This window comes from Raphanus sativus, chromosome 7 (genome assembly GCF_000801105.2).
Source record: "Raphanus sativus cultivar WK10039 chromosome 7, ASM80110v3, whole genome shotgun sequence".
NCBI lineage: Eukaryota > Viridiplantae > Streptophyta > Magnoliopsida > Brassicales > Brassicaceae > Raphanus > Raphanus sativus.
Window position 1 is genome coordinate 6387120 of NC_079517.1, and position 13070 is coordinate 6400189.

General features: G+C 33.1%; 2 protein-coding genes across 2 annotated transcripts; both read left to right on the plus strand.

Moving 5' to 3' along the window:
* The first annotated feature begins 4710 nt into the window (after positions 1–4710).
* Positions 4711–5757, plus strand: LOC108815837 (probable glucan endo-1,3-beta-glucosidase BG4). The gene has a single exon (XM_018588354.2). The coding sequence runs from the start codon at positions 4720–4722 to the stop codon at positions 5755–5757; it is 1038 nt and encodes a 345-aa protein (XP_018443856.1). The 5' UTR covers positions 4711–4719.
* A 655-nt stretch (positions 5758–6412) lies between these two features.
* Positions 6413–11201, plus strand: LOC108815836 (protein S-acyltransferase 24). Its single transcript, XM_018588353.2, has 13 exons — positions 6413–6956; positions 7061–7201; positions 7826–7938; positions 8381–8460; positions 8576–8739; positions 8953–9091; positions 9193–9292; positions 9416–9473; positions 9580–9657; positions 9772–9870; positions 10110–10188; positions 10288–10436; positions 10644–11201. The coding sequence occupies exons 1-13, from the start codon at positions 6693–6695 to the stop codon at positions 11046–11048; spliced, it is 1869 nt and encodes a 622-aa protein (XP_018443855.2). The 5' UTR covers positions 6413–6692; the 3' UTR covers positions 11049–11201.
* The last annotated feature ends 1869 nt before the right edge of the window (positions 11202–13070 follow it).

Below are 13070 nucleotides of genomic sequence, written 5' to 3' on the forward strand. Positions count from 1 at the left end.
TCAAATGATTCCTCTCTTTTTGCTTTTTGTCCTCGTGTCCTTTAAAATGATACGACTACACGTTGATAGGTGATTTAGTTTTTTTTTTCTGAACACTTTAGGTGATTTAGTTTTTTTTTTTTTTTTATAACCGTGGGGATTCCCAGGCGGTAAGCCCAGACTAATCCCCACGAAGCCTTCCATCCGGGCACGCACGATTATAGGCGGGAAGGTGGCCAAGGCGACTCGAACCCAGGGCGGACACTCCAGCTGGAGTTCCATTACCACTAGGCCAAGAGTTCTTGGTTAGGGTGATTTAGTTTGTTAATAAATTCATAGTTTAATAATCATTTTTGTTATTTATTGGGAATATCGTAAAAAACTTTTATGAAAATGTTTTAAAATATTTCTATGGACCTTCAAATTTTTTTAAAACCACGTAATTAACTGTTTTGAAATATTTTGTGAAGACATTCAAAATAATTAGATTCATCTAATTTTAATGTGGATTTAGATTATTTCATCTAGTTTATAAATAACTTCAGTTTCTCTATCTTAGTTGTATTTTATATATGTTAGTGTTAAATTCTTATTGAAAATGTGAATATAAAACTAACTAATTTTTATCTAAGTTAAACCAGTCGTTAATGATGAATCTTTCGAAAAATGTACTAGCAGCGGTTAACTTAAATTTTATGAATGAAACTTTTGGATCTTTTCGGAGAAAACCATGACATCATACTCTCTGGTTTGATAGTGACATGGCAGCTACTATTTAACAGATCATATGTTTTTTTTTAACTGAAAAAGGGTTAAATCCGGACCACTAATAGAACCAAGTCTAACCCCCGGGTGAGAGGTGCAATTCACAGATAGATCCTCTCTCGAGTATTCAAATAAGTCCTAAGCAATAGACTCATATCCATGTGACCACTTAAAAGTGTTTGCAGCTGCGGAGATTCGAATCCGGGAGTATTGGAAATCTCACCCTCAACCCGAAATCCATCGTACCACTAACCCACCAATAAGTGGTTAACAGATCATATGTTCTCACAAAATTTTTATCCATTCATGCAATCTCCGTGGAGTTTCAAAAGTTGAGTCAAATAAAACGCATACAAAGCAAAAGTTGAGTCAGACTGAATGAAGTTTACAAAGGACTTTGGAAGACATCAGAGAAAACTATTATAAAAATATAATTTATTGAAATCTGTTGAAATTATTATAAATTCATATAAAGAAATTATAAACACATAAATTTTATCAAAAATACCTTTAAAACAAGTGCGGACGCTTCTCCCGTTTGCTTCTTCCGGTTTTTTCCACATTGGCAATTAATATTTTTTTTTTGAACATTTTCTTGCATAAAATTAAATAGAGTAGCAAAAGTGGCTTTTGGGCCAACTTTAGACATTTTACAGACAGATGAAAAAGAGAAACTAAGATAATAAAGCCAATAATCTACAAACCCATGCAGAAACAGCCCAGATGTAGCCCAACTAAAATGTGAAGCCCAGATGAAGTGTGAAGCCCAGTGAATGCTTGAAGAAATCGATTGGCAAAGAAAGGGAAGAGAATTGGTTTAGTTAGAAACCCTAGTTGCACATCCCCTCTGGTTTAGTTACGCCTCAACTGGACTCAAAAGAAAGAAACCATTGTTGCATGAGAGAGCTTGATCGTCTTCCATTTTCCTGCCTGAGAGAGGAGATTTTATTCTTGATGAGGCCATTAATTAATATGTTCATAACTATAGTAATGTATTAAATATATGTAATGTTTATATTAACATTATCATTCACAAATGATAAATTTTATGTTATTTTATTTTTTTAAGATTCTATATTATAATATACTAATTATTATAATTTATAAATAATAATAAAAAATATTCATTATTATAGTATTGTAATTGTTTAAGCAGTTAAAAATGTCGATGTTGAAAAAACAGTTTAAAATGTAATTGTCAATGTTATGATTATATGGCATAGTGCCGTCCACTTAAAAGCTTTCTTGAACATTGTTTAATAGTAATAGAATCTCGGCATCATCCAAGGCGAAGTGTTCTTCTTAGTTAGGACAGTCGTTATCTTCACAAAATATGAAATGTTATCCTTTAATCAAATTGATACATCGGTAGGCAAATTCATCTATTTAAGTTTAGTCTGTTTGTTTCTTATAAACATCTAATCAATAATCATACATGAAAACAACAACTAATTGTGTATTCAATCTCATGTACACTTTTAAGATATTATTTTATAGGTAACAAAATCTCTAACTATATTTTATTTCGGTTTCAAATGGAATAGTAAGATTCAGTCAATCCAGAAAAAAACATAGCTAGTTAGTAAGGGAAGCACCAAATTTGTAGTGAAGACTGATCATAAGATCAAAACGAAAACATAAAATAAAAGAGTGCCAACATTTTATTGATACCAATTAAATTGGAATAGGTATCCCCTAGACTATATTTGCGAAATGATTTTACCAAATGTCGTCTCCACAATCAATTTCACAAAAAAAATGATGACATGGTTACTAAAATTGATGACATGACTTATAGTTATATATGACATGGACAAAAAAAATTATTGCTGATATATATTTTTGGTAAACTTTATAAAATATGGCAATAATTCATACATTACATTTAATGCCGATTTATATTTTTGTTAAACTTTTTAAAATATGGTAATAACTCATAAATCATCCCTAAAATAAATATATTCAAATTTGAATTATAAATTTCGAAATTTTATTTAATTTTACTTTTATAATTATAAAATTTTTATTACTAAAAAAATTCAAACTTTTCTACATCTTTCAAAAAAGTAAATAAAATTTTAATCGTAATATCATTAGTTTCTTTTAGATATCTAAATTTTTTTAAAAAATTGTTTAGTTTTAATCTCTATAATATTATTTGAGAAGTCAGTTTCCTATGTGTCGCGCTCACGTTAATTCCTATGATGGTTAATTACAATAGTACTCTTAGTGAATCAAATATATCTATTTGTCATTATTAAAAAGAAAAAAATTCCTTTTTATTTTGGTTTCCTTCTCTAAATAACCTATATAATGAAAAAAAAATTGTAAATTTTAAAAACGAAAAATATCTTATATATATAATGCGATTCATTAAAAGGAAACTTAACAAAATAATTTTGATTTTAGAGTAAATAAATAATTATCCCTTTAAAATATAATCTTAGACAACATAATATATATTTTAATATAATTACTTTATTTTAATTAATCTATTTCTCAAATTTATTACAAAAAAATTAAATAACATAACACAAGATATTTTAATGAATAAAAATGCATTTTTTTATTTTCTAATTAAGTATCCTTTTATATTTTCCAAATCAAATATATAATAAAGAAAGTATTTAGAAAATTTATAATGAAAACATTTTTATATGTGATGTAATTTTATAAAAAAAAGAAAGTTCAGAAAATAATCTTGACTTTATAAGTTTATAAGTTATTTTTATGCAACTTCGTACCGATCATGACTTTACTTTCTAATTTTTTTTTTTGCAAACTAACATATACCAAATTATAAAAGATAGTAACATACTTACATATCTATGATGAAGAACCAAAGGAATACAATTAATTCAATTTGGTTGAGTTAAACTAGAAATAATATATTTTAGTTTGAAGGAATATATGTAACACAATATATCCACAAAATGAGTAATTTGACTAATCTCAATTTTTAATACAAAATCAAACACTTAACTAAATATAATGTATTATTGTTCATATTAATATTTTTATAAATATAAACTATAGAACAATGTAACATACTACTAACTAATATGAGATCTCAATTAATATTATGAATATATATTAACCAACTATTGCAACTAAGTTATTTTCTATAATTTATATATATATGCATGAGGTTTCATAATACTATCGTTGTTATATTAATATCAGTAACTTTGAGTCAATTAAAACTTTAATTTATTTTTACTATTTAATTTTAAAAATAAATTATATTAAATTATACATAATCTTTCTAAAATATATTTACAAATCTAAGGCAATATCAAATTAAATGTAAACAACAAAATTAATCAATATTTTAATCTATAGAATAAACAAATTATGGTTGAATCGGAAAATTAGATATTATCTTATATATCCAAAATTATACCTATGATTAAAATAAAATAATATTATTTGAAAAAATAGCATACTGATTACAATATAAATTACATAGTAATTTAAAAATAAAAAAAAATTATAGTAAACTATTTAATATATTAGTTTTATAAATATTTATATCCGTGCATGCGCACGGGAAAATCACCTAGTATTAATTATCAAATTATGCATTCAAGTTCATGTAATTTTTAAGATATTATCTTCTAAGGTAATAGAATCTCAACCTGATTTTATTTCAAGTTCATATGGAATTGTAAGATTCTTTTTTTTTTGGTCAAAGGAGTTGTAAGATTCAGTCAATCCAAGAGCATACATAGTTAGTAAGAAAAGCATCAAATTTGTAATCTTTTTGATACCAAAAATTGGAATAGGTTGACCAATTATCAAATTATGCATTCAAGTCTTCTACTTACCAATAAAACTGGAGTAAATCTCAGATATATGTGCATATATTATATATAACTTAAAGCAGCATATATTCCAACAAAGCAGACAATAAAAAATAAGGAAAAAACTCATATTTGTTCTTCAGACATATATTTTGCATACAAAATTTTCATCATGCATTACTCTCATAAAAATCTGTTCTTGTTCTTCCTGTCGTGCATTGTGCTAATATCCAACTACAACAATAATGGCTTCATAACCGCAACAGGTGAAGTTGGTTTGAACTACGGTCTCCTCGGAGATAATCTCCCGCCTCCCTCCGTTGTCATCAACCTTTTCAAGTCCATAGGCATTACTAAAATCCGAATCTTCGACCCGAACACTGCGGTTCTCAATGCCTTACGCGGCCACAAAGATATCGGAGTCACGGTAGGTGTTAAGGACCAAGACTTGGCTGCTCTGGCGGGCAACGAAGAAGCTGTTAACGGTTGGTTTGCAACAAACATCGAGCCTTACTTAGCCGACGTCAACATCGCTTTCATTACAGTCGGAAACGAAGTCATCCCTGGACCGACCGGTCCTCAAGTGCTCCCCGTTATACAGTCTCTCACCAACCTAGTCAAGTCCAAGAGTCTTCCTATCTCTGTCACCACCGTTGTGAGTATGTCCAGCCTCGGACAGTCCTATCCACCTTCCGCAGGAACGTTCACGCCTCAGGCGCGTGAACAACTCACCCCGGTGCTTAACTTTTTATCTCAAACAAGTACGCCGATCTTCGTCAACATCTACCCGTACTTCCCTTACGCATCAGACCCAGTGAACATCCATCTCGACTATGCGACTTCCAACATGGAGACCATCGTGGTCCAAGATGGAACCTTAGGGTATTCAAAAATGTTCGATGCAATGTTCGACGCGTTCGTGTGGGCAATGGAGAAGGAAGGCGTGAAAGATTTACCAGTGGTGGTGGCTGAGACAGGATGGCCGTCAGCCGGGAACGGGGAATTAACCACGCCTGACATCGCGGCGACCTACAACGGAAATTTCCTTAAGCATGTAGGAAGCGGCACGGGGACGCCTAAGAGGCCTAGCAGTGGTATCCAAGGGTTTATATTCGCAACGTTCAATGAAAACCAGAAGCCCGCCGGGACTGAACAAAACTTTGGATTATACAATCCTGTTGATATGAAACCCATCTATAAGCTATTTTGAGTGTGCTTTTAAGACTTTCCGATGTTATAGATATATACAATATGTTCTTAGTTGTTTGTTATTATTCAAAATAAAGTAATAAGATTCAACAATGCACATCATATTATATTGCTAGCTACATGCTATTGTGATTCCTTTGATGACGAGATTCAACAATGAACATATATAGTTGACTTTCTGAAAAGATCATGAAAATTATTTTTCCACTCACTCAATAATTTTCATTTCCTTCAATTCAATATAAATTGCTTTTGATTCAATTTTGTGGATTTTAAAAAAGTTTGGTAACCAGTTCGGTTCCTTAAAAGATTAGTTCAATTTTTACTTTAAAAAGTTACAGCTAAAACTATAACAGGCTAAACAAAATTTGTAACATAACTAAATTTTGAATCGAATTAATCAATTTTTGAATATAGATAACCAAACTAATCAAATTTAACTGAAAATTGTAATTCAGTTGAGATTAAGCTGAAACCAAAATCTTTTGCTTATTTTTGATAACCTGATGAACCGAATCTCGTACTAAACCCTTGTCGGTTCAATTTGGCACAATTATAGATTAATCAAACTAACCGAATAAACCAAACCAGCAAGCCTAGTTTGAACAAATAGTCAATAGTCTTCTTCTCAAATGGTTTAAAATCAAAATGAAGGGTGAGATTCGACTCTGACCGGTCTTGATTTCGTTTCATTTCCAGAGTCAACAGCCATCGTAATATCAATCATCTTCTTCTTCCTCCTCTGGTTATTATTATTATTATTCTCCAGAAAAAACCCCTAGAAGGCACCACCCTCACGATCAGTCTATGCCTTAGGCAGGTGGTGGGGGAGGCAGTAACCATCAAGGTCAACCAATTGAAACCTTAAAAAGCGAATCGAATCGAATCGAATCGAATTCACACAGCCGCGATAGAATCTGGAGGGGGAAGAGGGGGATGTCGTCGGAGATTGAGGTGGTGGAAGAAGAAGTCCAATCCAATCCCAAGGAGAACGGCGGCGAGTCAAGTTCCAAACCGATTGAAGACGAGAGTTTGAAGAACGATGTCTACACTGCCGCGGCGTATGGTGATTTGGAGAAGCTTCACAGATTGGTCGAGTGCGAGGGTTGCTCTGTCTCTGAACCCGATGGTCTTGGCTACTATGCTCTTCAGTGGTCTGCATTGAACAATCGCACCGCCGTTGCTCAGTACATTATCGAGGTTACGAAAGTTCAATCCTTATTTTTTTTTTGTTTCCGTCTCGATTTGGGGGTTCGAACTGTGGTTGTGAGACTTTTTTAAAATTGATTGGGGGTGTTTAACAGCATGGTGGAGATGTACACGCGACGGATCATACGGGACAGAGTGCATTGCATTGGAGTGCGGTTCGTGGTGCTACGAAAGTTGCTGAACTGTTACTACAAGAGGGTGCTAGGGTAGATGCTACAGATATGTATGGATATCAGGTTTCACCTCCTCTTTAACTACTTTATGTGGTTTCGATGGTAGTAAACTGCTCTTTTGCATATTGCTTCAGGCTTAGACATAGGTTTTGTAACTAGTTTTGCTTGCCATATTGTGGTTACATTTTTCTAATAAGATAGGTGTAGGTTAATGTAGTTAGTTAATTCAGCACTTCTTACTTTGCCACTTGTTTCAGTTAGGAAGATGAGCTCATGATCAATCAGCATTTTGCATTTAAATTATAAAATGGCTTGATCTAACTCTAAAGTATCTAGTCCTGGGAATATTAATCACTTTGTCTTAGAACGATATTTAGTAGTCTCATGACGCATTATTCAAAGTTCTCTCTAAATAGAGAGAACTTTCATTTTGCACAGGATTTAATCAGCTTTTAGAATGTTCATAGTGATATCGGATTTCATTTAGAAATCTCAAGAGACTTTTTTGTTCCCTGCCGTCTCCGTTGGTTTATGAGGTTGAAAAATCGAGGTCTTCTTATTCTCGACATCTCTTAGTAAAAGCTTGGATATGCATTAAAGTGTTCTCTACTGAATCCAGTGAAATATCTCTTCTCTTGTTTAGTTCTCAATAGCTGCATGTTAATGGCCATCTTAAACTGTTTGCAGCCAACACATGTGGCAGCACAGTATGGCCAGACTGCTTTTCTCTGCCACGTCGTTTCAAAGTGGAATGCTGATCCTGATGTGCCCGATAATGATGGACGAAGCCCCTTGCACTGGTAAGTTTGCTGAATAGTGGAACACAGGCTTGCCATGTTGAAGTTGTTGCTTACTTTACGGTTTTTGGCTTCTTTTTATATTTACTTCTTAATGCTTATGTTTACTTGCCCATTTGGAGACTGGATAGTTGATTTTATTTGTTTTCGTTGCATATTCCTCTAGGTTGTCCTAGTTACCAAATTTGTTTTTACTGGTTCTCGAGTTTCTTTTGTTATGAAGGTCTGTGAAATATAAATTTATGTTTCGATCTAGAAATTAAAATTGTTTTGGTTAGTTTTTATCTCATAGTTGCACTGAGAGTTCTTTACTATCGCATGCATTATTATGCTGCATGGTTTCAAGCTGGCTTATGTTGACATTCAAATTATATTGCTATTTTTCGTAGCCATTCAGGTGACAGTTCTCATTTTCTTTCTTTTCTTCACATGTTGAGAAATTCAGGGCTGCATATAAAGGTTTTGCAGATTCCATTCGCCTTCTTTTATTTTTAGACGCATATAGAGGACGGCAGGACAAAGAAGGTGGCTTACACACATAACTTTTCTTGACATCCTTCTTAGTTATTTTGTTAGATTAGAAAACCGGATTAATGTATTATCTTTTTCTTCTTTTTCATTGTGCTTATTATATTATCAGGATGCACTCCTTTGCACTGGGGTGCCATTCGAGGTAATTTGGAGGCTTGCACTGTGTTGGTTCAAGCTGGAAAGAAAGAGGATTTGATGATCACTGACAATACCGGGCTTACCCCCGCACAACTCGCTGCTGAAAAGAATCACCGACAAGTTTCTTTTTTCCTTGTAGGTATCCCTTTCACTTTTTTTCTGTTATTCGTCAACTTTTAGTTATACTCTTTATTTGAGGCTTTCCTAGTGGCTGCTACTGCTAGCTATATACTTGTAGTTGAATCATTCTATTGGCTTGATGTTTATTGGCACTTATTTGTTTGAAAAAATTGAGAAGTTATTTCAAATATTCAGTCTGAATATTTTTCTGAAAACACTTAATTTCAGGGTAACGCTAGACGACTGCTTGAAAAGCGGTGGGACGGAAGTACTCCCCTTGGAAAATTGTCAAAGTTGGGACTTGCACCAGTTCTTTGGTTCATGATCCTATTGCTTCTGCTCATATATACTAATTCTGTTATTTTGGGTAGTTACCTTGGCCTCTTGCATCTCTTTTGTGTGCAACATATCAAGTACCCATTCTATACATGCGTACTTATTATTTTATGCATCATTTGGTCATTGCAGCATCGAATCTGCCAAAGCTAACAACTGGGATTGGTTCGCTTGCATGGCTGGGATTCATTCTTGCAACCGCAGGACTAGTTTTGTTTTACCGTTGTGGCAGGTATAAGCTCACTCTATTTTACTTTATTTTCTGTTAAGGCCTTTACTTAGTACGAAAATATCTTTGTATCTCAAGAAGTGGGTTCTTGTCGTTTCATAATAGTATAAATATTTTTTTCTGCAGGAAGGATCCAGGTTATATCAGAATGAATATCCATGATCCGCAGACCATGAAAGATGATGTTAGTACCACTAACTTTATTGGTTCTCCATATTTTATGATTAGAGATAATCTCGAGTACTATGTTTCTTTAAAGTGTCATTATAGGTTTTCTTACCCATTGACAGGAACCACTGTTGAAAATAGAGCTAAACAACCCTGCTTTACTTGCTGGGAATTGGACGCAGCTCTGTGCAACATGCAAAGTACCTCCTCAACTTCCCTTTTGTGTCTCTCGTAAATATTGAACCAAATATATAACTATTGATGCACATCATGAAATATATTTGTTCACGTCTACTTTGTTTCGTTTTGTTCAGATTATCAGACCTCTTCGAGCTAAGCACTGTTCCACATGTGATCGTTGTGTAGAACAATTTGATCACCATTGTCCTTGGGTATCAAACTGTGTTGGAAAAGTAAGTACATGTTCCATCGCACCAAATTTGTCAGAAATTACCGTTAGTATTTCAAAGATGTGTAAGATAATTTTAATGTTTCAAGTGTTATGTTTGTATTGTATATTTGGTCATAGAAATCAAAAGAGATGGTTATCTTGGTGTCGCATTACTTCTTCTATTTATTTTGCCTGCTTTGTTCCTCGAACATGATTACTGATCTGTTGATTGGGTTTATTTTTCACTAATTACTCTTGCAGAAAAACAAGTGGGACTTCTTCCTTTTTCTTCTACTTGAAGTTTTAGCTATGCTGATAACTGGTGGCGTCACTCTTGCAAGTATGTTTGTAATCGAACTTAGTTTTTACATCTTATCTTGACTCGTAAACCTGGAAATTACTTTCAGACAAGTGTAAACGATGTATTATATCCGTGCAGGAGTCTTGAGTGACCCTTCAGCTCCATCTTCGTTTGGAGCATGGATAAGCCATGTCGCTAGTAACCATGTGGGTGCATTATCCTTTCTGATTGTTGAATTCTGCCTCTTCTTTTCAGTCGCCGTCTTAACAGTCGTACAGGGGTCTCAGGTGAGTACGCACTCCTTTTTTCTTATTTGCGTGTCTTTGTTCCTCTTTTGATCTTTCCTACTTCTCTTCCTCGGATTAATGAACTCTACGCTAGCTACAGAGGCGCTAGAACTCACTAAGTAGATTATAGAGATGATTAATCTACTTTCATGATGGGATGTTTTTCTTCATCCAATTTTTGAATGTGTCTCTTCTTTTGCTTTCCAGATATCGAGAAATATAACAACAAACGAAATGGCTAATGCACTGCGCTACAGCTACCTAAGAGGTCCAGGAGGTCGCTTCAGGAATCCTTACGATCTCGGTTGCAGAAGAAACTGCTCGGATTTCTTGTTGAAAGGTTATAACGAAGATATCGAGTGTCATGAAGAAGACACAACACCGAGACAAGAGGGTATTAGCATGATGCAGATGCAGCGGAGTTCCAATCTTCAAAACGGCAATGGCCACGTTTCAATCGATGTTAACTCAATACATAATTCGCAGTCAGCACATGTTCATTCTTCCAAGTGCAGCCATAGCCATAGCAGTAAGCCAAAGAGTGATAGTGTTCCTTTGGGTTTGGGACTTGGTCTTGGCCGGAACACCACCCGACCTATTGTACCTCCATGATATGGTTCCCTCCCAGATGTTATTCAAATGTGCATTTGTGTTGTAAGAAACACGTGTCTTCTCGTCGAGTCATTGTAACATCCCATTTCTGGTGGAGATAGCAGTTTAACAGAAATGGTTGTACGTTATTTATTGAAGCTTGATTTCCACAAATAGTTTGATAATCCTTGCTTTTTGAAATCATAACCAAATGTAACTGTCACAAACACTGCATTACAGATTATATATATATATATATGTGTAAACAACAGATTATAAGAGAATTACTGATCTAGCTTATATCTGCCGTAAACAGAAAGAATCACATTAAATAATATCATGGCTTATGTTGTTTCAAACTCTATTAAAGAAGCTAGATCACACAGTACCTCGTAAAGTATTGTCTGCCACATTATCATCACAGGTATCAACATCCTCCTTGCAGGTTCTAGCTAGCTAAGATATCTTCACTGCAGCTTCTAAATTATCCTGCCAGGTTGGTAGGTCAAGTTTGTACTTTATGATTGATCTCTCGTAAAGTACCGCACATGATAAAAAATCTAGCAAATACTTTTTAAACTTTGCATCTCCATCTGCTTGGTTAACTTGAGTTCAGCTACCTAGTACTTTGAATTCCAGATTTTTCAACCCTTCCGTAGCCCTTTTGATGTTGCTTTCTGATATTTGATAATCTGTACTACAGTTTTGCACGGCCATGTTTTCAATATTTACCAGAACGAGTCAGAGCTCTGGTGATAAAGGATTTGTGGCTGTAACTTCCTACCATGTTCAAAAGAAATGCTTCCAATGTATTTAATTATTCTGCTAATATTTGTTTAATTATATGCTGTTGCTCTGTGTGTTTAACGTACCTGTCAAGCCCTAGTGAAATTGTTTTTGAGTAGTTTTCGTGTCGTTTCTTTGATGCTATCTTCAAAAAAGTGTTAAACTCGACCAATTTCATTTCACTAGTTGTGCAAATATTTGTACCCTGTATTCTTATACTAATTCTTAAACAAAAAGACTAAACCGAAATTAATCTTAAACCACAATTAATCTTAAACCACAATTATTCATTATCTACTATATTAATTTAGGGTCTGTTTTTTTATCTACCGATTAAGGTTGTTAGACACTTTTGGACCTTTTTAGAATTAGATAATCCTAACAACCAAACACCTAAAATATTTCGATTATTTGTATTACATCTACTATATTATACTCGATTTTTGTATTATGTTTAGATGAGATTCTTTACTCTAGAATCTAATAATCCTATCATCCAAACACTTTCAATATTACGATCATTTGTATTATTTCCACTTTTTGGACATTCTCTAAACTCTGATAAACCTATCATCCAATCATTTAAAATATCACAATCAAGTTACATACCTTATACTAAATCAACTATATAATTTGCTTCTCTTGCCAGTTTCCACGTTCTGCATTTCCCACCAACTCAGTTCATATTTTGACTGCTACACCAATTCTGGTCATATTGTGACTACTTTCATCACTCAATAAGTTGTCATTGCATTCATAAATCTCCACCTGCCACACCAACTCATTTCATATTTATAAAACTTTCATCATTCCAAAATTGACACAACGTATATAATTACATGACTTTTCTGCAATGCACCAATCCATTGAGTAATCAGTACAAAGAAGATTTTTAATCATAAGCCACAACCTCATCTATGTTCACTTCATTTCACGATATTTATATGTATCAATAAAACAAAATCATTTATATTTCTTTTATAAATGATTAAAAATCTTCTAATGTGAAAGTAGAAGATTAATTTTTGAATGATTAATTTAAATATATATAAATATTTTATAAATGATACTTCTTTTATATATATAAATATTTTAAAAATAATGTTCATTTGTACTTTTTGATAATTATACAGTTTTATATCAAATTTTATTAATTTTATACAAACTAATTTAATATATTTTAACCAAAATAAATAGATAAAAATATTTAACATTATGTTTTAAATATATACATATCTATTTTTAAGTATAATTTAA